General features: G+C 28.6%; 1 protein-coding gene across 1 annotated transcript in view; it reads right to left on the bottom strand.

Moving 5' to 3' along the window:
• The window catches only part of poe (E3 ubiquitin-protein ligase-like protein poe), an 80,354-nt gene that overhangs the window by 34,748 nt on the left and 20,941 nt on the right, over nt 1-24,665 (bottom strand). Inside the window, exons 15-37 of the mRNA XM_043052964.3 lie at nt 24,496-24,614; nt 24,131-24,223; nt 23,704-23,854; nt 23,465-23,588; nt 22,272-22,374; nt 21,699-21,840; nt 21,544-21,623; nt 20,115-20,249; nt 19,841-20,032; nt 18,947-19,069; nt 18,660-18,842; nt 16,131-16,222; nt 14,711-14,936; nt 10,844-10,925; nt 10,664-10,742; nt 9,895-9,985; nt 9,479-9,600; nt 7,134-7,246; nt 6,952-7,047; nt 6,116-6,249; nt 2,002-2,769; nt 127-366; nt 18-47 (exon numbers count right to left, since the gene is read on the bottom strand). Of these exons, the coding sequence (XP_042908898.3) occupies nt 18-47; nt 127-366; nt 2,002-2,769; nt 6,116-6,249; nt 6,952-7,047; nt 7,134-7,246; nt 9,479-9,600; nt 9,895-9,985; nt 10,664-10,742; nt 10,844-10,925; nt 14,711-14,936; nt 16,131-16,222; nt 18,660-18,842; nt 18,947-19,069; nt 19,841-20,032; nt 20,115-20,249; nt 21,544-21,623; nt 21,699-21,840; nt 22,272-22,374; nt 23,465-23,588; nt 23,704-23,854; nt 24,131-24,223; nt 24,496-24,614 (3,518 nt within the window). The remainder of the gene's footprint in view (nt 1-17; nt 48-126; nt 367-2,001; nt 2,770-6,115; nt 6,250-6,951; nt 7,048-7,133; nt 7,247-9,478; nt 9,601-9,894; nt 9,986-10,663; nt 10,743-10,843; nt 10,926-14,710; nt 14,937-16,130; nt 16,223-18,659; nt 18,843-18,946; nt 19,070-19,840; nt 20,033-20,114; nt 20,250-21,543; nt 21,624-21,698; nt 21,841-22,271; nt 22,375-23,464; nt 23,589-23,703; nt 23,855-24,130; nt 24,224-24,495; nt 24,615-24,665) is intronic.

Below are 24,665 nucleotides of genomic sequence, written 5' to 3'. Positions count from 1 at the left end.
TTTTGAATCATTCTTACCAAGTAATTCAGAAGTGTTTCTCGGGAGGCCTAAATAATGAGATATATTATTGAAACATTTAACTAACACTACATCACTATAACATCAGATATAAGAAAGCTATACTACCTCCAATTGCTTTACAAGATTTTGTCTGTGCTTCTGTGTATCATCACCACTCTTTTTGCCTTCTCCAGAACTGCGAGAAGGATCACCAGTGGAAGTACCCGAGTTGGCATTAGTAGGTGAGGAAGGTCGTCTGCGTAATGAGCTTGGCAATATAGAGTCAGTTCCAAAAGAAAATCCAGGTGCAGATTGTGCAGAGCTTCCGCTCTCTGCAGTCACTTTAGGACTGCGTTTGACAAGGGCCTGTGAAATTTGATATACATAAATTTAGAGAAATAAGAAATTGTACAAAAATTAATTTGTTACTGATTTGTTATGCGTCTATACTCGTTTTTCACGATTTTTTCCCCACACCAACATCCGTGATAACTACCAATGTGTGGCTTGGATTGTATTCCTGAATAGAAAATAAGTGTGTTTGATCAAATAAGTGTGATGTAATGATCAAGAGAGTGGAAGAAGCAAAGATTTTGACGTCATACTGTATAAATTTGCCTGAAATTCACTACATTGACGTTTTTTTAATGTTTAAGAATTGTCCAATTGCTTTGATCAGTTGTCAATTTTCACCCACGTTTACTATAAGCTTAAGTGCGGTTGTCTGGAACAAATTTGCCTGGAATCCACTACTAGAAACACTGTCCAGATAAATTTAAAATGTTCAAATTAATTTTGAAGAGATGGACGTACATGTCATTTGGGTGAGAGATTATCATTCTGGGCTGGCCATTTTTAGTTAGAGGCGTTGTGATTTGTTTTGAATAGAGCCCTGGAATGTTTACTTTATTGCATAATACACTGAGAAGTTTTGTTCTATGTCAAAGGATGTAATATATCTGTGGAGTCAATTTTTTTTTCTTGCATGTGCTAAAATAATGATTAAAGATGAGTTTTTGTTATTTTGAAGGAAAAAAATTATGATACATATCTTATAAGTGAGTAACTTTAATGCATTTATTATTACATCTTTTTTTATGATATGCCTGTTTAGCATTGTTAAATAATAGTTTTGTGTGTACATACTGCTATTTTTTTTTTTTTTTTAAGCTTGCAACAGACTGGCAACAAAAATGTTATCTGGGTGATAACATTTAATATAGATCCACCATTATTTTATTTATAAAATGCATGTTTTGTATTATTAAAAAAATGATTAATACAAGTGAACTAAATTAGTATATAATAGGACTGCAATATTTGATTCCGTTTTCGGCATACTTGTTGACAGCGGTGCTAATAAAAATGCGCCAAAAGAGGTAGGCAAGAATTTTTTTTTGCCAACATCGGGTGCAGGCAATCAGCAAATCAGTTTCATAAATTTATGCAAATAGAATCAATATTATTGGCTTTACTGAGTTAGAAAATATATCAATAAATATTTTTAATTAAAGTTGCATTTATATATAGTCTTGTATATTTAAGCATTGTTATAGTATCTTTAACTAAAAAGATTTTTTTAGACATGCAAAAGATTCAGATGTAGAATTTAAGAAAAGAAAATTTAAAAATCAATATTCCTTTATTCCATACTTATCCATGAATTCTTACCATTAGTTTCAAAACAATAAAAACTGTAACAAAATAATAAATTTATATTCTTGAAAGCTCACAAAAGGAAATTAACATACATCATTGTATAATTTAAATGAGATTATCCTGTTTTAAAAAATAATTTTATTTGAAAGAAATGCAATTTTATTTTTTAAGCAATAAGTTACATTTAACTTCATTAATGAGTAAAAAAAAAACTGTTCTGTCTACAATGAAACTAAGAAGTCTATAAAATTATAACAAAATGTCTTGATATTCAGAAAATATTGCAAAATAAAAAACTAAAAATTATTACATCTGTTCAAATATTTATTGAAAAAATTATACCTGGCAACTACCATCTTCTTTAGCACCACAGTCGCAGAAGAACGATCCAAATTTTGCATAAGTCACATCATGGTCCTTGTGGCACACTTTAGCACATATTGTGCAAACTCCAACGCCATCAATCATCTTGCATGTATGACAATGGTACCAATGTTGATTCATAAATTCCTTTTGAGTTATTGTAAATGTACATAATTTGTTACATAACGAATCTTCATCAGAATCTTCTCCTCCCGATTCCTCATCATCAGGACCAATATCTTCAGCCCAGTCTGAATCGATTTCTGGATGATGCAGTTCACCATCGCAAGGAGGTGATGCAGTTCCTGTTCTGCTAATGCCAGTGACCTTATCACTCTGATTTCGTAATGCTCCAACAATGTCAGCCATGTAAGACAGCAAATAACAACATGATTCCATCATTATTTGGTGTTTTCCTCCAGAAACATTCTGTTCCAATTTTTCTAAAACATCCTTTTGTGCCAAGTACTTTTTACATAATTCAAGCCAAGTTGGAGCAGCTTTGAAGAGCTGTACATGCCCTGTACCAGAGCCAGCTCCAGATAATATGGCCATGATAACCATTAATTCTGAAAATCCAATACCCTCTGAAGCTGGAGACAAGATTTGTGAGCCCATTGGAATCATTGCAGACAAGAAAGTGTTGGCAACTTTTTCTCCAACAGCACTATTTTGTTTGACAATATATGATGTTAGACTTTGTAAAAGTAGCCTGTTTTCTTGAACAGTACTGCCCTCTTCTACTTGCTAAAAGAAAAAAATAGGAAAAGAAATATCAATGCAAATTTTTTAATATTAAATGCTTTAATTAAAAAAAAAAATTAAATCAACATTACTTTAAAAGTTAATACTGTAAAAAAAGCCAATACATACAGTGCCAAGAACAGGACTCTGGATTTATTATTTGGAATAACTTTTTTTTCAGTATGATAAACAATAAACAAAGAATGCTAAATAATTTAGAATACCAATGTTTCTCACAATTCTAGCAATGTACAGTCCGCAAAAAAAAAAAGATATCACCCTGAATAACTTTCGTTCTAATGATCCGATTTTCACGAACTAAGTGTCAATCTTAATGGTTCCTGGGGGTGACCTCAAATATGCTAATTAATTAGTGCTAACTATTAATTAAGTTACGAAATCAGACACAAAAACGTACTTTCTCTGAATAAACATATATTTTTTTTTACATATTTGGAATCTAGACACTTGAATTAGGGGGGGTAGACAAAATTTTAAAACAATTGGGTCGTAAATTGGGTTGCAATAAAGGTTTATATATTTGGCGATAGTCCAGAAAACCGCCAAAAAAAGTCGCCTGCGCAAATAAATATTTTAAGATAACCCATTGACTGATTCAAAAGAGAACTAGGTTGCTAGGCAACCAATTTCTGACTGTAAAAAAATTGAAATAATGTTTTGTGATTGCTCTGAGAGGTTTAATTAATAGTTAATAGAAAACATCTCGAAGTTTCTAGGCAATAGGCAATTTTTAAGTTCATTTATGTCCAAAAAGCAAAAAAAAAAAAAAAAAATTATTTTAATCTCCTTTGAAAAGAAAATTTGAATCGATTCATAAGTTTTTAGAATTTAAATACATGAACTTTTTATCTGATATTATTTAGATTATGCTATTTTTGCTATGTTTATTCGAGGATTTCATACTAAAATCAAATTAACATAACTTATAATAGCTATATACAAAATTTTAGGGATAATGATTTTTACAGCTTTAATCGAGTCTTCTAGGCATGAAAGTTTGAAGGAAAAAAAAGTGCTTGAAAAATAAAATGTAGATTGTATAGTAATTCTAATGCACATTCACAAGGTTTTCTATAATTTACGATATTTCTTTTTTCTGTAACTCAATGAATTGCTGAATGTTTAGTGGCATTTTAAAAACATTGAAATATGTTATGTTTAAGAATAAGATATTGAAATAATATGTTGCATATTGTATGATTCATTGTTTAAAAAATTGCTTCATTCTGCTAGATATTTAGGTTACATGGTTTTCTTTGGATAAAGATGATTAGCAAATAGCATCCACATGTTTCGATACATTCTGAAACTTACGTTCGCAAATTCACCATAAAATGTCGCACAGCATATTCTTCAATTACGATAAGCTACATTTACCACCAAATACTGCTACTATGATTATTTTTGTTTTCTTATATATATATATATATATATATATATATATATATATATATATATATATATATATATATATATATATATATATATATATATATATATATATATATATATATATAAACTTAAAAGATTTTTTTTTTCCTAATGCCCGCCTGTGTTAACATCCGTCAATTCAGGCATCTACAGGGCGACAGATATCTGTGTGGCCTAAGGATTCCTAACGAGCATCAAACATTCTCAAAATTAAGTGTTCATTCACTGGAAAATTTAGTGTTTATTCAATTTAAGAACTGTTCCTTCACTTGGTTATCTTACTACTTATTATTTAAACCACCAAAAGCTTAAAACAATATTATGTAAGTTATCTAAATTTTTTTTACATAATTTGCATTTAATAGCAAATATGTCGACATGCATTTAATAACAAATACGTCATTTAGCTAAAATTACAAATTTTGAAATTTGTATGATTTTTTTAAAGACAAGCTAAGCTTAAGTATTCCTTCACTGGTTAGTTTACCCTGTAAGATTTTGAGAAATTTGCGATGTTGGGAGAGATGCTTAAAAATGTTGACTACGTATTTTTATTAATATTTATAAAATATATATTCAAAAAATTGATGAATATTTTATTCCAAATTTATTCATTCGTATGTATATTATTGAAATTTTATCAGTTATTGAGAAAAAAAATCTAAAAAATAAAAAATAATCACATTAAAGAAGCACAATCTGTTGTATAATCATATTCTATCAGGGTCATGCTTTTATAAAACTCTACATTCTCTGAATAAAATGTTTTATTCAAATTTCTTTACTAAATTGCAAATAGAATTTTAGACGACTAAAAAAGAAACATCGTATTTTATAGCTTAAAAAAATAAAAATGAAAAGATAAGCAAACGATTATTAGCGAAAAAAATATGAATGAAATTTTATGCTAAGCGCGCGAAGTCAAGTTCCTCGCAAGTTTATCACATTTTAATATTAATCGCCCCATTTAATCATTTCTTCATTGTCGCCAAATTATTTTTTTAAAAATAATTAATTTTAATTTTTCTCAGCTTCTAATAAATAGAAACAGTTGAAACTTTAGATTTTTCAATTGAAAAATATGTAGATTAATATGGTATAAAAAAATTCATACCTTATAATTCAAAAATATTTCATCCTTAATTTAATTAAATAATAAAAAATAATTAACAATTATTAAAAATTATTTTTTTCGTGAAATTATCTTTGGATAAATGAGTTTTATGACTGGGTGAAATTTTCTTAGAATTGCTTTATTAGTTTTTAAAATATGACTAAAAACGTAAAAAGTGAAATTAACATTAAGGGGTACGAACTTTCGATCGCTCTCCTGACCAAACTATGGGGACCTTACTTCCCAGATTGCGGCTACCCCCTATATTTTGAAGGTTAAGAATCCAAATATGTAAGAAAAAATATATGTTTATTCAGAGAAAGTACGTTTTTGTGTCTGATTTCGTAACTTAATTAATAGTTAGCACTAATTAATTAGTATATTTGAGGTCACCCCCAGGAACCATTAAGATTAACACTTAATTCGTGAAAATCTGATCATTAGAACGAAAGTTATTCAGGGTGATATCTTTTTTTTTTTGCTGACTGTACATGACCAGCCTCCTTTAAGGCAATATTTTACTAATTTTTGAGGAATTAAAATTTTTTAAAAAAGTAACCTTATCAGAACTTTTTTTTCCCTCGAAGGCATGTTATTCTACAGAATGCCTCATGTATTGCATACAATACCAGGTAAAGTATATAATAATAATCATATTTTAAAACATAGTAGATCAAAAGACTTAATGAAAGTAGAATTCATTGAATACAACAAACTGTAGAAATAATGGAGACAAGATAATAAATAATCATTCATTGATAAATAATAATTAATGAATAATACCTGGCTAGGAGCTCCAAAAATCACTTTACTAAGCCACTGCTGCAGAGTTGCACTATCAACTTTTCCTAATTTACTCATTTTACAGAGAGAGTTACATAGCTTCTCCAATGTTTTATCACCAGGATTTTTTTCTTCTGAAATTAAAATTATTATTAAAGACATAATAAATTATAAATATTATATAAGACAGAATTGTATTCTAACGATATATACATTCATTGAGAAGCTAAAATGGTGTTGAATTTCAAGAAGACTGGGACCCATCCAACAATTCCCAATTCAAAAACTATTTTATTGAAAATCTATTTTTATGAATAATTTTAATTCAGGCTAAGTTTCTGTGGAAAAGTAAAATTTAAAATATGTATTTATGTAATTGAAAAAAAATCATGATGTATACAAATTATTTCAGAATAATATTAGTTCATATTGAATTTGTGCAAAACTTTAAATTGAATTATAGTGCACATTTCATAGAAAATATAAGATATTATACATAGAATTATTTTAATATGAGCCTATCAAATTATTTTTCCATGAAAATCTACTGCTTAGTAAATTAAAATTTTAAAAAGCCTGTATTAGCTCTAAAAGCATATATGACATTAATATATTTGTAAACATTACAACTTAACTCTGCTTCAAAACAAAGACATTTTGATTTAATTTCAACTAAACTAAACTAGGTGATTTTCGGTAGAATGCAAATAAAGTTGATCGAAGACCCGTACTTTATATTGTATTTTTAAATTACTGTACTTGCAATTCAAAAATCTGCAGGCATTATATTAAAGATTTAAGAAAAGAAATTATAAATCAAAGAAATGTTTATTTACTTTGTTGAAACAACTTGCTGAAAAACTTCAGAACTCTGGTTCCATAAACTGAGCTCAAGTTGCTATTGGCTGCAGATAGAAGTATATTCACCATATCTAAAAAGAAAAAATAAATAAATAACAAACTTGAAAATTGATTTAAAAAACATTTACTACGATGAAAAAGCATAAATATCCATTACCATTATCACTATCTTCAGTAAAGAAAGATTCCATTGCTTTTTTACCAGCTGTTTTATCCAATAAACCTTCCATGAATTTAAGGCATTCATGTAAAATTCTTTCATCAACATCACTAAAAAATGAAATGTTAAAATTTAGCATGCAAAAATGAGATTTAATTTAAGTAGAAACAAACAAAATTTCTTTTGTCAGTTATTTAAAATAGACTGTACATACACTTGATGAAACTAAATTTAAAACTGAAAACAAAAAACTTTTTAGAGTAGAAATAGAACAGAAATTAGTTTTAAACGATAAAACATTAAAAATAATGTAGGCCTGGTCACATAATCAAGCGCCGTAGAATCAGAGTTTCTCGCTATCAGTAAACTTACCCAAAGATACTTCTTTGGAAGAGGGAACACTTTCATTTTCAAAAAGATGATATGACCTTAAAGCAGTTAAAACAAATGATTTTCCCCCACATTATATGACTTAAATTATTTTTACTGACATATAACTAGATAATAATGTGACAAAAAACATTTTTTAAAAAATTTACAACTCAAGAGCATGATTATTTGGTATAACATCATAGAATTTCATAAGTAGTAATACTTAACAGATTAAAGACAAACTAACATTTAAGTTATAGTATTCTTGCTATGCTATTAAACTTAAATAAAGGAATTTTAAAAATTAAGTTTGTAGCTTTTTCACAACTTATAAACTGAAATGATCAGAATATCCAATAGCATTAAAACCAGTACAATTAAATAACATTAGAAAGAGAATTAAATAGCATTTAATACATACATGCACTTATAAGGCCACAAACAATTTCAAAAAAATTATTCGGCTATTCTATAAATTGATTATATTAAATGCAAATTTTTTAAATGGATGACATAAATTTTAGAATTTTCCAGTTTTGTCTAATTCATGAGCATAAAGTAATTGCAAAATTCTCTTTGTTATTGAAGTAGACAATAAGAAACGTTTTAAAAATAAAATTAATACAAGAATAAATTTAACTGACAAATTCCGTGAAAGGATTCAGGTACAAGCAGTAAAGATGAATGGCACAAACTTTCTCATTTTTTTATGCTGATGCTATTTATGACACACCAAAGGTAAGGCAGATCACACGCTGAAGTGGCCGATAGTTTTGCCTTAGGATGTGAAGAGGCGATGTGCGTATGCTAATGCTAAAATATGGGAGTCTGCCTCTCGCATGTCTCTTACTTATTGCTTGCCTCAATAGTGTGTAGCCCGCCAAAGAGTAACTAGTAAGTCTCAATGGGAAACATTTTGCTGGTATTCTTCAGCTTAGATCAGTGGTTTCCAACTGGCGGCCTGGGGGCCACATCCGGCCTGCGAAGCCTTTTTTTGTGGCCCACGAACTAAAATATATTAGTTGTCAATTTTTGCGGAAAATTTTCGTAAAATACTTTTCTCGTTAATGAAAACCTAATTTCTTTGTCTCTGTGAAATTTATCATACCAACGGAGCAAAAAAATATTTCTCAGGTTTTGCATCCAAGAAAATATTTATTCAAATACAAAAATAATCGCGTCTGTTGCTCTTTCAGTTTTTTCGTATTTTGTGAATATAATTTAGCATGTGTGTATCAGAAATTTTCTCGAAGAAATTCACCGATTAAACTTTTTGAAACCACTCATTTTGGACGAAAATATTTACATACACATTTGTAAATTTAAAATGTAAATATCTATTCTCTGGTGGTTGCAGCAGACAAACCTCAATTTTGTCATTGAACATTTTGTGTACTACTATGTAAGTTTTAATACCAACCTTTTTAAAGTTTTATATCTTAGCAATTAGATATCTGTTGCACATTAATTGTTCAATACATGGGTACACATTAAAGTTATTGTAGCTTGAATTTTTTAATATGCAATTAAATATTTTTAAAATCTACTTTTTATCTTTATTTGTAATTCAATACTTTTGTTTTGTACAACTTGGTAAAATCTGACTGTAATATGTAATGTTCCTTCAAACATAAAAGTGTCCTACATGAAATTTTGATAAAGCTGTGGCCTGCCATTTGATTTGCGTTTTTAATTGTGGTCCCCAGGCTCATGTCAGTTGGAAACCCCTGGCTTAGATCAAAAACCCATTCAAATTCCTAACTTTAAGAGTAAAATTTAATCCTTCTTGATAGTTTATATACCATTTAAAATGTTCTTTAAGTATATGGCCAACCACTTTATTTAAAACCCTCAGGCCCTTTAACAAATGAGCAACATTGGGAAAATGTTTCTCTCCTATACACTATTTTCCTATCTAATAACATGGAATGACTGTTTTTGCAATGAGGAGTCTTACAATACAAACTTACCTTTCCTTATTTGAATGATTAATAAGCAGATAATAACTTTGAGTTAAAACTTCTAAATAATTGTAAGATAGATATTCATCACTATCTGGGGCACCAATCAATCTTTCCAGAGCTAGTGTTGTCTGTAATGAAAATTTAGGATCAAATGAGCACATTGTACTCATGTTCATATCACTTTGAATAAGTATTTAGTTATATTTGCTCATTGTACTAATAATCTGAATAAAATTTGCAACAATCTTAAACAACAAAAAGTTCTAGAATTGCTAGACTAATATGAAAGGTACAATTTAATAGCACAAAAGATGAATAAAGTAAAATAAAGTTTATATAAAGTATATCTTTAGAAACTTTCCTTTAATTAAAAGAATATATTTCAAAATATAGCATGGCATAAATGAGCCATCAATACTCACATAATCTCCTAAAGATTCGGTTGTGGCATCAAGGAGTAATGGTAACATCACACGAATCATTTCTTTTGAGCTATTATTTTCTGGACACCATCTGCATATAAATTTACACTTTATAGAAAATAATGAAACTTAAAGCATACTGTTTTTTTTAATAAGAGTTATTATTTATTAGGAATATCTATTTTCTTAAACTCCAAGACTTTTTATTTACTTATTTTACATTTATTAATCAATTACAGGCACATTTGAGCTGTTCCCTGAACTATTTTGTTTTTCTGTTTATAGATGCCATAATCTAATAGCACTTTTAGAGGATAGTGTATTTAATATTCACTATTAGGTTCATGTTGGACTAATAAATAGTAATCTGGAGCCAAAAAAGCATAAAGGCGAAGGAGCAATTGCCAACAACTCTGTTTCTAACAGGATTTCTTGTACCATTTGTTTTCTTCTTTTTTTTTCATTATATCTTTAATGGTTAAATAACCAATAATAATTGATAAAACTTAAATGCATTTAGAATTACTTTATGTCAATCTAAAATTTGCTTATTTTCATTTTGAAATAAAATATAAATAGAGGCATACATTTCTAATGGAATTCCAGGAACAAAATATTTTTTTAAAAATATTTACATGTGTTTGAGTAAAATAATATGAATGTACAAAACAAAGTGTAAAAATATAACAATTTATATCCAAACAATATAGGTTTTTCCAGGGTTCTTATATTCATTAATAAATGTAAGAAAATTAAATTATGAACTTACATTATTAAATCCCCAGCAAATCTAACAAGAGTATGTAAAACTCTTTTTAAATTGGGACTTGTTGAAAATTTGGGTTGACCTAAATAAATGAAATAGTAAAAATTTAATAAAATAGTACAGTAGACAATATTTTACATAAAAATATAAATTATTTTAAAAATTAAAACTAAGTGGGCTTACTTGAAAGACAATTTATATGAGCTTGCTGAATGGAAATGATATAACTTTCAGAGGGAATTATGTCATTTGCGAAATCATTCCTCTGAAAAAGCAAAATTATCCACTTTCAACATGAGTTTGATAAAATTTAAAAACTGTTTGAAGCTTTATTTTAATTAACACATATATTCATATGGTTTCCAATAGGATCAATGTTTTATTTCCATTAATTTTTTTTTTAAGACAGTGGGGCAGTCCAGCCTAGCTCGCATCCTTCAAAAATAACTTCAACTTTCATGCGACATTGGAGATATAAGTATTCTCTCTCAGTAGCTTACAACTCAGTTACTCGAGATCTCTTGCTGCATGGGGATGCAGCGAATTTCTTTCTCAACTAAATATAATTTTATTAATCGATTGTTATGTAACTATTTATTTTTATTATTTATTAATGTTATAATTAATGCTAAAAAAGCAATTTATTGTATGACCTTAGGCAATAAATGTACAGTCAGTACCGCCTATATGGTCACCCTCTTATAAGGTCACCCCGCTTATATGGTCAATTTTCTAAAGTCCCGTCTAACTTAATAGGAAACACGTGTTAAAGCTCACCGCTTATATGGTCATCCTATTTTTCGAGTTACCGGTTATATGGTCAGTTTCCCTTTTTTTTCTTTTGTAAAAAGATACATTTTAAGACATTTCCTTAGACAGGAAGCCAAGAAAAATGACCAGAAGGTAAACACATTCCTTTGATCCCCGGAGAGAACTGGAATTTCCCCCTCTATTTCATCACCCTACCCACTTTTCTCTTTTGCATTCATTGATGACCTTACCCTCTCCTCATTTGACCACTCGCATTCTTTTCCCCGCCCAAGGGCAAAAGGTCTTTTGATTGTTTGAAGTTATCTCTCAGAGCTTGAAAAGGAGTTGAAGTTGAGAAAAAAGAAAATTTTTATTGGATTACTGAACGAATAACGTATCCATGCTTTCATTATGGCTTCGAAAAGAAAGAATTTAACAATATCGGAAAAAAATGAATTGGTTGAAAAGTTTAAGAAGCTACTTTCAAGTAAGTTTCAAAGTTTAACCTTTCAAAAGCTACTTTCGCCAAAGAAAATTCTATACCGCGAACAACTTTAAACAACATTTTAGCAGCCAAACGTAGCTCTCCAGATGTTTCAATTAGCGACCGAGAAAGAAAACGCCAGCGTGTGTCACCTTATGAGAATGTGGAGAAGGCTCTTCTGTCATGGATCAAATATGCACGATCACAAAATGCTCCTATATCCTGGAATATTCTAAAAGAAAAAGCTTTAGAAATAGCTAAAGAACTTGGAGAATCAAATTTTGCTGCAAGCAATGGCTGGATACAGCGATTCAATGCAAGAAATAACCTTTTCCTTAAGATACAGATGTGAGATGGCTTTCAAAAGGAAACTGGTTGCGTCGTTTTTTCGAATTTTTTGACTCGGTTACTGAGTTTCTCGACACCACTGATCATGTTTTAAGTGAGAGTTTGAAGCAACGCAAGTTTGAAACTGCGTACCTCACGGATATTTTTGAAAAAATGTACAAAATCGACGTAAAACTTCAAGGAAATAAAGTAAACATTATCCAGGCTAAGGGAATCATATCTTCATTCATCGCCAAGTTTGATATCTACAAGTCAAACATTGGTCGCAAGGAGCAAATGCAATTTCCAACTCTTAGAAAGTGTTCAATGGCAGATATCGAGATTCTCGAAAATAAAATCTTAATTTTTACTGATCAAGGAGAACCTTGATCAGTTAAAAACTGATATGGAATCAAGAATTAAAGATTTGATGAAATTAGAAATTACGGATTGGATTTTTGATCCTTTCTCTTTTGAAGTTGTGGATAAGCTCACTTCCTCTTAGCAGACTGAGTTTTTGGATTTGAAGTATGCTTAAGTCGTCTTTAAAAAATATGGTTATGAGTTAGCTTGGGTAAAGCTTATGGACACGTATCCATAATTGTGGAAACAAACTGAGCCGCTCCTCATCTCGTTACTATCAACATATTTAGTGGAGAGAGGATTTAGTTCTGTCGTCCAGCTCCTCACAAAGCAAAGAAATAGGTTGTACATTTGCTTCAAAGAAGCTGCGCTTAAATCTGACGAACATAAAACCTGACATACAAGCTTTAACTGAAATACACCAAGTACAGGGCAGTCACTGAAGTGGTAAAAATGTACTTTCTCACTCTTCATTTTTTTCTCAAATTTTAGTTGATTTAGTTTTGACTTTAGAAAAATTTAGTTTCTACTTTTTCTTGATTACATTAAAATATGAATTTTAAAAAATGTACTTATGTTTTGATTATTCCGTTTTAAATATCATTTCTTTTTGAAAAAAAAAAGATGCACAATTTTTTTAAAATTAATAAAAATGGCAGGATGAAATTGCCTCCTTATTTGCATTACAATTTAAATTAAAATCAAATATAACTTAGCGTCTGGTTGCTCACAAGCAGCAATGAATGGTTTTTGAGCAAAAAGAGAAAAGGGGCGATGTGCGTCAGCCAACCCCAAGAGGGCGGCAATGGTCCACAAAAGGTTGGAAACCACTGCTCTAGATCAAGGCATAATTCAAAGCTTTAAGTCTATGTATAGAAAGCTTCTTCTACGGGATATGATCACCGCCATAGACAGAAAAGAATTTCACGTTTCAGTTTTGAACGCACTGTTCTATATTGACCAAAGCTGGAACATGGTGTCGTCAAAAACTATTGAAAATTGTTTCCGTCACGCGGGCTTCCACAGTTCTCCAGACTCTTCGGTATCATTAGAGGACCCTGAGGAAGATCTTCCATCAGATGAATTGGCAGAAAATCTTCGAAACCGAGGCTATGCAATGCCGGACGTAAATTTGTATTCCCAAATAGACGTTGATGTCCTCACTAATTGTGAAGCAACTGTGGAAGGCATTGTATCTAATGTATTAAATCTGAATGCTGAAGGAAGTGACGATGAGGATGATACTGAATGCAATAAGAAGTCTGTATCAACAGCTGATGCTCTTAAGGCTATAGATGACTTAAGGTGGCTTTTTTTCAAATTCAGATGCAGCAGATGAACATTTAAAAACCATCAGAGACTTAGAAAAAGTTGTTTTAACAACCAAAAAGAAGAAACCGACAAGCTTATTGGAATATTTTTCTTGAACATGTACATACATATGCTAAGGTAAAGAATTAAATTTTTCTAAAAGTATAAAAATTATTTTTGCATTCTTTCTTATTATGCACCTTAATAATTAATTTTTAAACGTTTTTGAAAGTTGAATTAATTGTTTAAAAAATACATTCTGATTCCAGAATATATTCACGCCATATTAACTATACTATATATTTGGTTATCGCATATATGGTCACACCGCTTATATGGTCATTATATTCTGGACCCATGAGCTGACCATATAACCGATACTGACTGTATTTATACTAAAGAAATTTAATTAAAAAAATTTGAATCTTAATGAACAAGGTTTTTGAGAAAAACAAACTTTTAATTTGCCGAGTTTGGTATCTTTAATTGGAATGTTTTTTTCATCACTTTTACCTTCTTGGTAGACTATTTAAATTACATTGCAGTATATATATATTTAAAAACCCTTTATTAAAAAAAAAGTGCAAGTTAAAAAATTAAACGATCTACAAATATAAGTAATGTTTCAAACAATACATTATACATTCTAATTGCAAATAAGATCTTAATAAACACAAATCTAATTTTAATCATTTCAAATTTACTATTCCTTATTCAATTGCAATTTAAATCATTTTAACCACAAAATAAGACCAATTTGAATTTTCGTGGGCGAATCAATGAAGCTTCATTTATTAAATCTTTCAAATTCTTACCCAAGCAGTTGTAGTTATTGTGTAGGCATTCCAATGTCCCAAAACACTTCTCAGTAAAGGGGGCAAAAAGTCTGCAATAGCAGAGGTGAATGTTGAAACTTTAGAAACACCACTAGATGCCATCCTGAGCACAATATTATAAGCTTGTAATGTTTTCTCATTTAGTGGTGGTGTAGATTGTGCAGCATTAGTCGACATTTCTGCAAACTGATGAAGTAAATTCCATCTATTCAATGAAAATAAATAGATATTTAATATAAAAATATACCAGAGATAGTTTAAGATGAGAAACATTTTTTTTATAATACTTTGCAACACTTCATAGCTACCCACACAATTCAACTATATACTCAGGGGCCTAACTCAAAAATTCTGAAAATTTCTTGAGTAAAATCATTTAAAAAATTAATATCTTTATAAATTTAAATCATTGAAATTTTCAAAACATGATATTCTAAATGAATTATATGCAGCATAATTTAAAGGAATAATTATGTATAAGTTTACTTTCATCTCTAATCACATTTATTATTCTACCAGAAAAAATATTTACAAATGAAAGAGATGCCAAATATAAATTTCAGTTCTAATATTTTTAAATAAAATATACAAGAACTTTTATATATAAATGTGATCGAAGACTTCTTGAAACTTTTGGACTTAGGATTTCCAGAAAGTTTCGGATCGCGGTTAGCGGAACATCCGGAAATCCGGATTTTTTCCGGAGCGCAATCATCCCTGAGAAATTTAAAATTTATGTAGCACATGCAAATAAAGATAAATATTCTAAGAACATAAAAATAATATAATTTTAAGTCTCTTAAGTGCAATATAATATAATGGTAAATATCCGAAATGCATGTTACGTTAATGGTAACATCCCAAGTACATAATAGTACTTAATCAAAAATTCCACTTAAAAACCACAAATTTAAAAGCCTCCAGAAGCTTTCAAAGATAAAAAAAGAAAGAAAATAAAATAAAAAACATTATTAAATTGGAAAAAATAACAAAGTACACACTTCAAAGTTTAAAATTAGCTCATATTTAACAATATACAAACATATTTTCCATTGACCAAAATCATCTTATCTTGCACATTAGTAATTTATTTATCAGTTTAAAGAAGCAAGCAAAAATTTTAAAAAAGGGAAAAAAAAGAGAAAATATGCACAAAAGATTTAAGAAAAAAATTAAACTATTTTATGTAAAAAAGATTTATAATTATATAAAAGAAGAATATCTGATCCCCTGCTTTGTGGGAGAAATAAGTTCACAAATGAGTTATAGAATTTTACCTGATAGTTTTAGTAAGTGCTAGATAAACATTCTACTATGCTTACACAAGTTTTAACAAAAAATGATTTAAAATATTAGGTGTATTTGTAATACTTTAAGTAGAAAAACATAAAATACATACCTGATACATGAAGATAAAATTTCTATAGACTGCAAGATTATGGGAAGCATTTCTTCAGCAAGTTCTTTTGCTTCAGTATTAGCCCCTTCACTCTGATTAAAAAAAAAGAAAAATATGACTTAATCATAAAAAGACTTTAAGAAGAAACCATATTTACTTCAGGAATGAGTAATATTCGTCAAAAACATTCGAGCAAGATTAATTATAATTAACAGTTTTTCATGGAAGTTTTTCACACAGTTTTTTCAGAGCGCCGATTATCCGAATTGCTCGGGACTGAACGTGGTTCGGATAATTGGAAAGTTGCTTAAAATCTAGTTTAAATAATAATTATTTATGCACTACCTTCCCTTCACACTTTTTCCAGGTTTAGGACTGGCAGGGGCTAAAATAGCTCTGTGGTCTAAAATAGCTCCTTAAAAAAATATTTTTAAGTATTGTTTTTAAACTTTTTTTTCATTTTGATTTTTTTAATCAAATTTCAGCTTTTTAAATTTTTTTGTCAATTACTGATATAACCACATTTTTCTTTATTTTCCATTGCAAAAGAAATCCAGCAGACTTTTGTTTCAAAGAAGATGTTCTTTTTGAGCAGCCATATCCCTCCTTGTTTTTAAATAAATCAACTGAACTTGGATCAACATAATTTTGGCGTTCTAGCAAATTCACTGCAATATCTAATGAATTGCATGCTTCTATATGAGAAGGTCCACTATCTTGAACTTGATCACCTACGTCTTCCTCTTCGTCTGTGGAGTTCCGATTTTCATTCAAAATTTCATCATCATATGAAATTCCCGGCAGTTTTCAGTGTCTCAACACCAGTCTTCAATTTCTTCTGCTGCACAACCTGGCATCTTTTCATCCAAAAGATCTACTGGTTCAGAAATTTAGAAAAATTTTTGATAAGTTAAAAAATATTCTAAACTTTTAAAAAAAAAAATTCAGACATAGTTCGGATAATTGGACGTTCGGATAATAAGGGTTCGGATAATTGGCGCTCTACTGTACTTTATTTGAATGATAAACAAAGTCATAACTGAATTAATAAGCATACGTGGACTGTTGGAAACAAAGTTTGTGCAAAACACTACCATGTAGCCCAAGATTGCAAAACTTACTATTTTATCCTCATATCAAAGAATCGCAACTCAAATATTCACCATTATTAAAGAAATTTGATGAATTGAAATTAACAAAAAAATTATATTAGGGATATAACGAATAGTGATTTGGTCAATTACCGAATATTGGGTTAAAAAAATTGGCCGAATAGCAACAGTTCTTTTTAAACAAAAAGATTCTCTTAATTCTTAAGCTTACTTTAATGCTAAAAATAACATTTCCCCCCAAAAAAGTGAACATAAAACGTTAAAAGAAATATAATCTGTCAAAAACGTTTTTAAAAATGCCACATTACAAAACAAAAGATTATATATAAAAGCAAAACAGAAAAAATTAAATTCGATCTTAATTCTCAAACGAAATTTTTGAAGCGGAGCATCTCAGTTTTCCAATTATACTGCATTTTTAAGTCTAATAAAAATCGCTGTGGGATAATAAAAATGTCAATGAAAATCAATTTTAGTCTTTAAAAGAAAATTTAAGAGTAAAAATTACAATTAGACTTTTTCACATTGCCGTATTTTTAGGAAAAGGTGACAATAAAAGAATAATGTTAATTAAAAAAGCTGTTTAAAAATGTTGTGGCATAATAAAAACACTGATAAAAAGAAAAGTTTATAAAAAAAAGGCAAAAGAGAAACAAAGTTTTCTTTCTTCTTATTTCTTAACATGTAACTCTAACCTTGAAAATCACACCTTTTTTGTTACCAGTTACTTATCTTACCGCACAGGAAAAAGGTAACAATAAAAAATAAAATCTATCATAAAATGTTCCATTAAAGTGCCGCAATGTAATAAAAATAGCAAAAACAAAAAAAAATTAGATAAATAAAAGTTCTCAATTCTTAAGACAGAAGTGTTGAATATAATATGTTATACATTTTCACCTGAATGTAATTAAAAAAATCAGCAGTATAAAAAACATGTTTCAGTATAAAGTAATCAAGTTTGATTTCTTGGAATTTTGCTTTTCCATTTCTTCTTCCAGATCATAAATTTGCAAGCACATGAATTTTAAAACTTAACAAATATATTTAAAAACTATATCAGATAACGTATAAAAAAATATTATTTTAATTTTAGAATATTCCATTTAATCTATCAAAATTCCAAAAAAACTTTGACAAAAATTTTTTTCCCAAAAAATACTTGGTCAAACATTTGGTCAATGGGCTGAGAAGGCCGAATACTGAATAGTGGCTGAATACTTGTTCCATCCCTATAATATATATGCAATGACACTAAACAACTTATTATAATAGCAGGTTTTAGGTGATAAACAATTAGCATAAGTACACAACAGTTTGATTCTACTTATTCAATAACTTAAAACATAAAAAAAATGCTTATTTGCTTTAAAAAACTTAAACCTACAAAAAATTACTAAACAAATTATAAAGTTACCAATGGTCGAGAGAAATATTCATCAAGAGCAACTTGAACTTTAGCAACTGCACATTCAATCAGAAATAAATCAAACAAGCGTGGGGACTGCTCTTTACTGAATTCTTCATACATAGACGTTTTCTGAGCTACAGATGATTTTTCTTTACTCGATTCTTCAGAAGATTTGGTTTTGAGTTGTTGCTGAAAACGAAACTCAAATGTCAGAACTAAATAACTTTAAAAATTACTCTCGATACAATGTAAAAATAAGTAGGTACTAATAATTAATTAATTAGTTTATTTACCAGCTTTATTAAAAGTCGTTTAGCTACTTTGATGTCAAATTTGACAGTACAGGCACTCTTTGTAACAGATCGCAGAAGAGATTCAGCTTTTTGAGTAGTAAGGCCTTGCTTCACTAGAGTATCCTAGAACGAAATTTCATGATTATATTCACACAAATTAAAGATTAGATTTCAATTTCAAAAGAATCTGCAGAAAGAGAAATTAAAATAAAACTTGTTCCACAAAATTAATTTAAATTGATAAGTGATTAACGCACCAAAAGAGTTAATTATAGGAATGTCATTTTTAAAAAATAGCATTTTCAACAACAAACTGGTGATTCAAAATTAAGAGATAAAAAAAAAACATTAGTTTTGTCACAGAAAAATGTAATCATTTAATATAATGAAATTGAATTGAAATTTTAAGCATGTTATCTTAAAAAATGCATTTCCAGAAAAATTTGTTGACAAATTTCTTTAAATACAACAGAACCTCGATTATCTAAACTTCCTTCATCTTAATACTTTTGTTAAATTAAAGTCAATTCCAAATAGGGTGTTTTTTTAAATATTCAATTATTATTATTATTATTTTTATATGTATTTTGTCGGTGAAGTTTATTTTGCTAAAAAAATCTGAAATTTGTAATTTTGCTTCATCGCTCTTTTAATTTTTACTACCGTAGTATAGCTTGACCATTACTGTTTCAGACAAATGGTTTTTTTAAAAAGAGGGGTAAAGAAATATCACTCAGGGATAATCCTAATTACTATATATAGTAATTAGGATTAGAATAATTTCTTATCCAAGAAAAATATAATTATGTCATATCCTTTAAACCTAATTAATTTCTTTGTGAATTTTAATTACAAAACTGCTTAAAAACTACATTCAATTTAATGGAATATTACCTTCATCCAACCAGAAAATACTTTGTGACCTGCTCTTGAGGACCAAAGAATAGCATGAAGACATTCTGCATCATTAGCATCATTGAGAGATGAAGATCCTGTAGAAATAGATTCAAGAGACTGTACAGAAGGAGGTAGGCATAGAAGTAATCTCCAAGCGATGCTCATTGAATACTGAACAGCACATAGACCCTATAAAAAAGTAATAATACAATAAAAAATGTATAGTATATTTAAGAAACCGTTCAAAGAGAATTATAAAATAATTACTTACAAGAAATGATAAATTTTCAGCAGTTGCTCGATTAATCATGTCACACTGAGAGGCAATATAAACAAGATTTTGAATAGAATAGTAGAAACTTGGATACTTTAGAATATCTCCACTGCTAAGAATAAAACTCAAAGCCTGAAAAAAAAAATGTAAGAAATTTTGAAGATTTAAAAAATTTCTAAAAACCAAAAACAGTAAGTGTTTGATTATTATTAATCTACACTAATGGGCCAATGACAGTTTGAAATTCATCATAAGTGATGTTTCAGAGTTTCTCCTTAACTTTGCATAGACTTTTATGGCTCATAGTTACAAAGAATATGTGTGTCAAAAGATTTATACGATGCTGCTAAACTTTAATAACATAATTTTTTGATAATTTAAATTTAAAAAATTCCACCAAAATATCAACTTTGTCATTAATACTTTTCCTATTTTAACACAATTCTTTTTTCAATAATCCAGAGAATTTTTTTTATTCTTAATCCTACTCATCCAGGGGAGACAGTTTTGAAGTTCCAAGATGGGAATTTTCTGGTAAAGTTTTTGCCTCCAAATGAGAAAGCTCTAATTCAGCCAATGGATCAAGGCATAATTGCATCAATAAAAAAGAAGTTTAAACTAACTTATTAGGAAAAAGGATATAACAAAGAAATTATCCAAAAAGTTTTGGAATCAGAGAATGATTATACAATTCTTGACTGTATTTATGATATAAACGCTGCTTAGTAGTCAGTAAAAAAGTCAATGTTAACAGAATCCCCCCAAAAAATATGACTGAACATGGAAAACAATTTTAAAGAATTTCTTAAGGAAGAGAAACATCTGTTCTTGATTTGGCAAATTTCATAAAAAAAATTTCAGGAGGAAATAATGTAGATGAAGGAGATAATGTGAATGGTTCAATGGTAACACAAATTATCAGGCAATAGAACATTTTTAGCAATGAAGAAATTTTAGGTAGAGTATTAAGTGCAGATGCTGAAGAAAATGAAAAAGATCAGATTAAGAAGAAGAAAAAAAATAAGCCATGATACAGTTTTAGCACATATGGAAGGAGTAATTTAATAAAAGAGCAAAAAGATGCGACACTTTGTGACAAAAGTTTACTAAAAAATCTGCAGTTTTAAATAATGAAGAGGTGTTTCAATACCAAAAAACAAAAAAAAATTGACAGATTTTTCCATACAGAAATTTTAAAAAATGTATAAGAAAATAGTGTGAAGAAAACTGTTAGCCAAAGGTATTTAATAAAAGGTATTAAATTTATCATTTATATCTTAAAAAATTCATGATGTGTGTCTTTTTTAAGCATTTTATGCTCAGAAAATCGCCAATTTGCACTTTGTGAGCTACCCAATTCTGCGGATAATCGGGACTTTACTGTAATTTATTTTTAATAAAATTAATGCGCATGAAAACAACTTACAAATCCATCCAACTTGGGAACTTCTTGATTACTAAATTCAACAGACATCAGATTGAAGAATTTGGGTTTTGAAACTGAGCCTGTAAAACAATAGCATTTTAAGAAAATTGCCTTCGAATGATAATCTCTTAAACAGTTTAACAAATTTCACTCACCTTGGGTTTCATCATGTGGCAAATTTTTAACATAGTTTTCTTCAATATCTTTGCATGCGAAAAACATTTTAGTTTGCTTTTTAGTATTGTCTTTTTCAGTGGCTACACTTATTGTTTGAAAACTAAAAAGATTTTTTTGAATCTGAAAAAGAATTGAAAGAAAACTAATATCAATAAGTATACACAACACTTTATTTAATTATTCTACCTTTCCATTTACTTCCATAAACATACATTTTCATTGAAGAATACCTCTTTTAATACACTAGTGCTGATTATATTTTTTTGCAATTTGGGCTGTTACAAATATTTAACGCAATTTCAAATTACAAATAATGAGGCTTTAAGATTGAACAAAATCATAAGAGCCCTGCATTTAAAAAAAAAAAAATCATAAATCTTATTTAAATGAACAAAGTCAAGTTGCATATAATCAAGAATGATGTTATGATTATAATTTTCACACCTTCATGGAGGGTTAATAATTAGCAGATAAAATAATTCAGAGGCGTAGCATGGAACAGTTAACTAGAATTCAAATTTTGATACATACAGATAGAAAAAAAATCATACCTGTTCCAGTAAAGATGGTGGTGCATCATATAAATTTCTCATCATGTATTCAAATATTAATAACATTCTGCCAAGATACAACAATTGGAAATCTCGTAGGGGACTGGAAAGTAAGAATAAAAAATATATATATTTTGTGACAACATTCTTCAAAATTATTTCAATTTAACTATATTTTCCTAATACCAATATGTTTTGAATCCCTCATTCATACCCAGCAAAATCAGAAAGTGATCCTTTTAAAAGTCAGAGTAATTGTAAATTCTCTTTTTACTCCTTATATATCATTTAGTCGAAATTTCATGTTTAATCATTTCACTTTATATATATATCTAAATAAAATGCAATCAGTTTCTGATTCAGCAATTCCACAAAAATAAAAACCAAAACACTGTATCAGCTGTCAACAAAAGTGCAAAATGAAATGGTTTTTTATTAGGCATCTTTGAATCAAGTGAACTTTTATTTTAAGATAATTATGAGTTTTCTATATTATATAAAGAAACATAAATATAGAACAGATAATTAGCTGTGATTGTTGTACACCATTGCAAATGAAGTTGGATAAATTATTATCAGCTGTTAATTATACAAAGAAACATAAATATAGAACAGATAATTAGCTGTGATTGTTGTACACCATTGCAAATGAAGTTGGATAAATTATTATCAGCTGTTAAAAAGTATATAAATTTAAACTAATGCTTAAGTGAAATTTACATACTTAAACAAGAATTAAGATTAAATAGCAAGGTAAAAAACACTGTTTTTAAATGCCTAATTGTGATATATTGAAAAATTCAAATTACATATGCATGCACATATAATAATCTATTTTCCTGTTGAGTAAAGTAAAACACTTTTGAAGCAATAAATTGTAGGTAAAGGAAAGCCATGTAAGTTTAAAATTTAGAGACCTACAGGTTTACAATGTGGTGAGCATTTACTTATCAGCTTAGCTAGTACCTCTAGATTTGAAGCTAAGTGGACTTAAACCACCACCAAAGAAGGAAGCATAGTCTTTTTTAGCTCAATGCTTCAACCATTGTGCCACTATTTCAAAGGTTTTAAAGTTGTTATTAGCTGTTTAAACTAATAACAATAACAAAAATACATAATCACATATAAATTATCAAAACAAAAGAGTATCAAACATGCTTAGAGTTCCTTAGCTTATATTTAAAAATTAATACCTCATAACTGAAGAAGAAATCTCCATGAGAGTTTGTGCCATCTTTAACAAAACACTTTTCTTTTGCATAAGATGTAGATTGTGAAATAAGAACAAAAGTAGTTGAGAATGTTCCACATTTATGTCTGGAATATTTTTAAAAAGAATACTTTAACTACAAATACACATTATAAAGCTCTTTATAAAAATGCAACAATAAATTATAAAAATATACAGAATATTTTAAAACAAAATAAAAACCTTCAGTATCTTCAATTGAAGTAAAAGTAGCTGCAGGAGTTAAAATTATCCTTTTCATGGTATTTAACAATTTCAACCAGATTAAAACACAAGATGCTTCACTATCACTCCGAAGTTCATCTTTTTCTCTTTGTTGTCGAAGTAATAAAGTCTAAGAAAAGGAAAAAGTCACTTATTAGGATGAAATTTTTTTTTTTTTTTATGTCTGATAAAACTACAAGCTAGCAGAATCTAAATAACTACAAAATTTAATTTCTAAAAGTAAGGAAATAAAGAATTTTATTTACGTGACATTTAAGTGATTTTTATTGTTTTGTTTCATCAAAAATAAAATTGAGAAATTGCTTAAATTTATAATAATGAAATATGAAAATATAAGCTTATTTGTTTTCATACATACATAAAAATAACAATAAAATGTACATACCTGAGCTAGCACAGACAAAGTACGTGAGAAAACCTGTAATGGCCATGTTTCTTGATGCCAAGGGCTTACTCCAAGTTGAGCTAAGAGACAATTCTACAAAACATTTGGAGGAATAAAAAACTGAATTTTCACATTAATTTACAATACCAACAAACAAATTAATGCACAATTTGAGACTAGAATACATAGTAAAAACTATCTAAATTACACAACTAACGAAATGTATTCCATTTCATTTTATTTAAATTTATTGGTTTAGATATAATCGAAAAAAGTGGATTTTGTTTTCGTTTAGTTTATGAATGTGTACTTATATAAAATATTTATATTAGGAAAAAAAATGAAACTATAATAGCTTATTTTACCTGTAAATTATCAAGCAGAATGTTAGTTGCTAAAATGTTGTGAATGAATTTAGCTAATGCTTGTGAAAAGTCATCATACAGTTGTCCGAGAACAGGTCCAAAATAAACACTGATTGAACCTTTAAAAAAATAGAAAAACAAATATAAGAGTATACTTACCATCAAAGAAA

Source organism: Parasteatoda tepidariorum, chromosome 1 (assembly GCF_982258835.1).
Source record: "Parasteatoda tepidariorum strain Cologne lab strain chromosome 1, Ptep-v5.0, whole genome shotgun sequence".
NCBI classification, from domain to species: Eukaryota; Metazoa; Arthropoda; class Arachnida; order Araneae; family Theridiidae; genus Parasteatoda; species Parasteatoda tepidariorum.
This window is presented reverse-complemented; position numbering and strand designations above follow the sequence as displayed.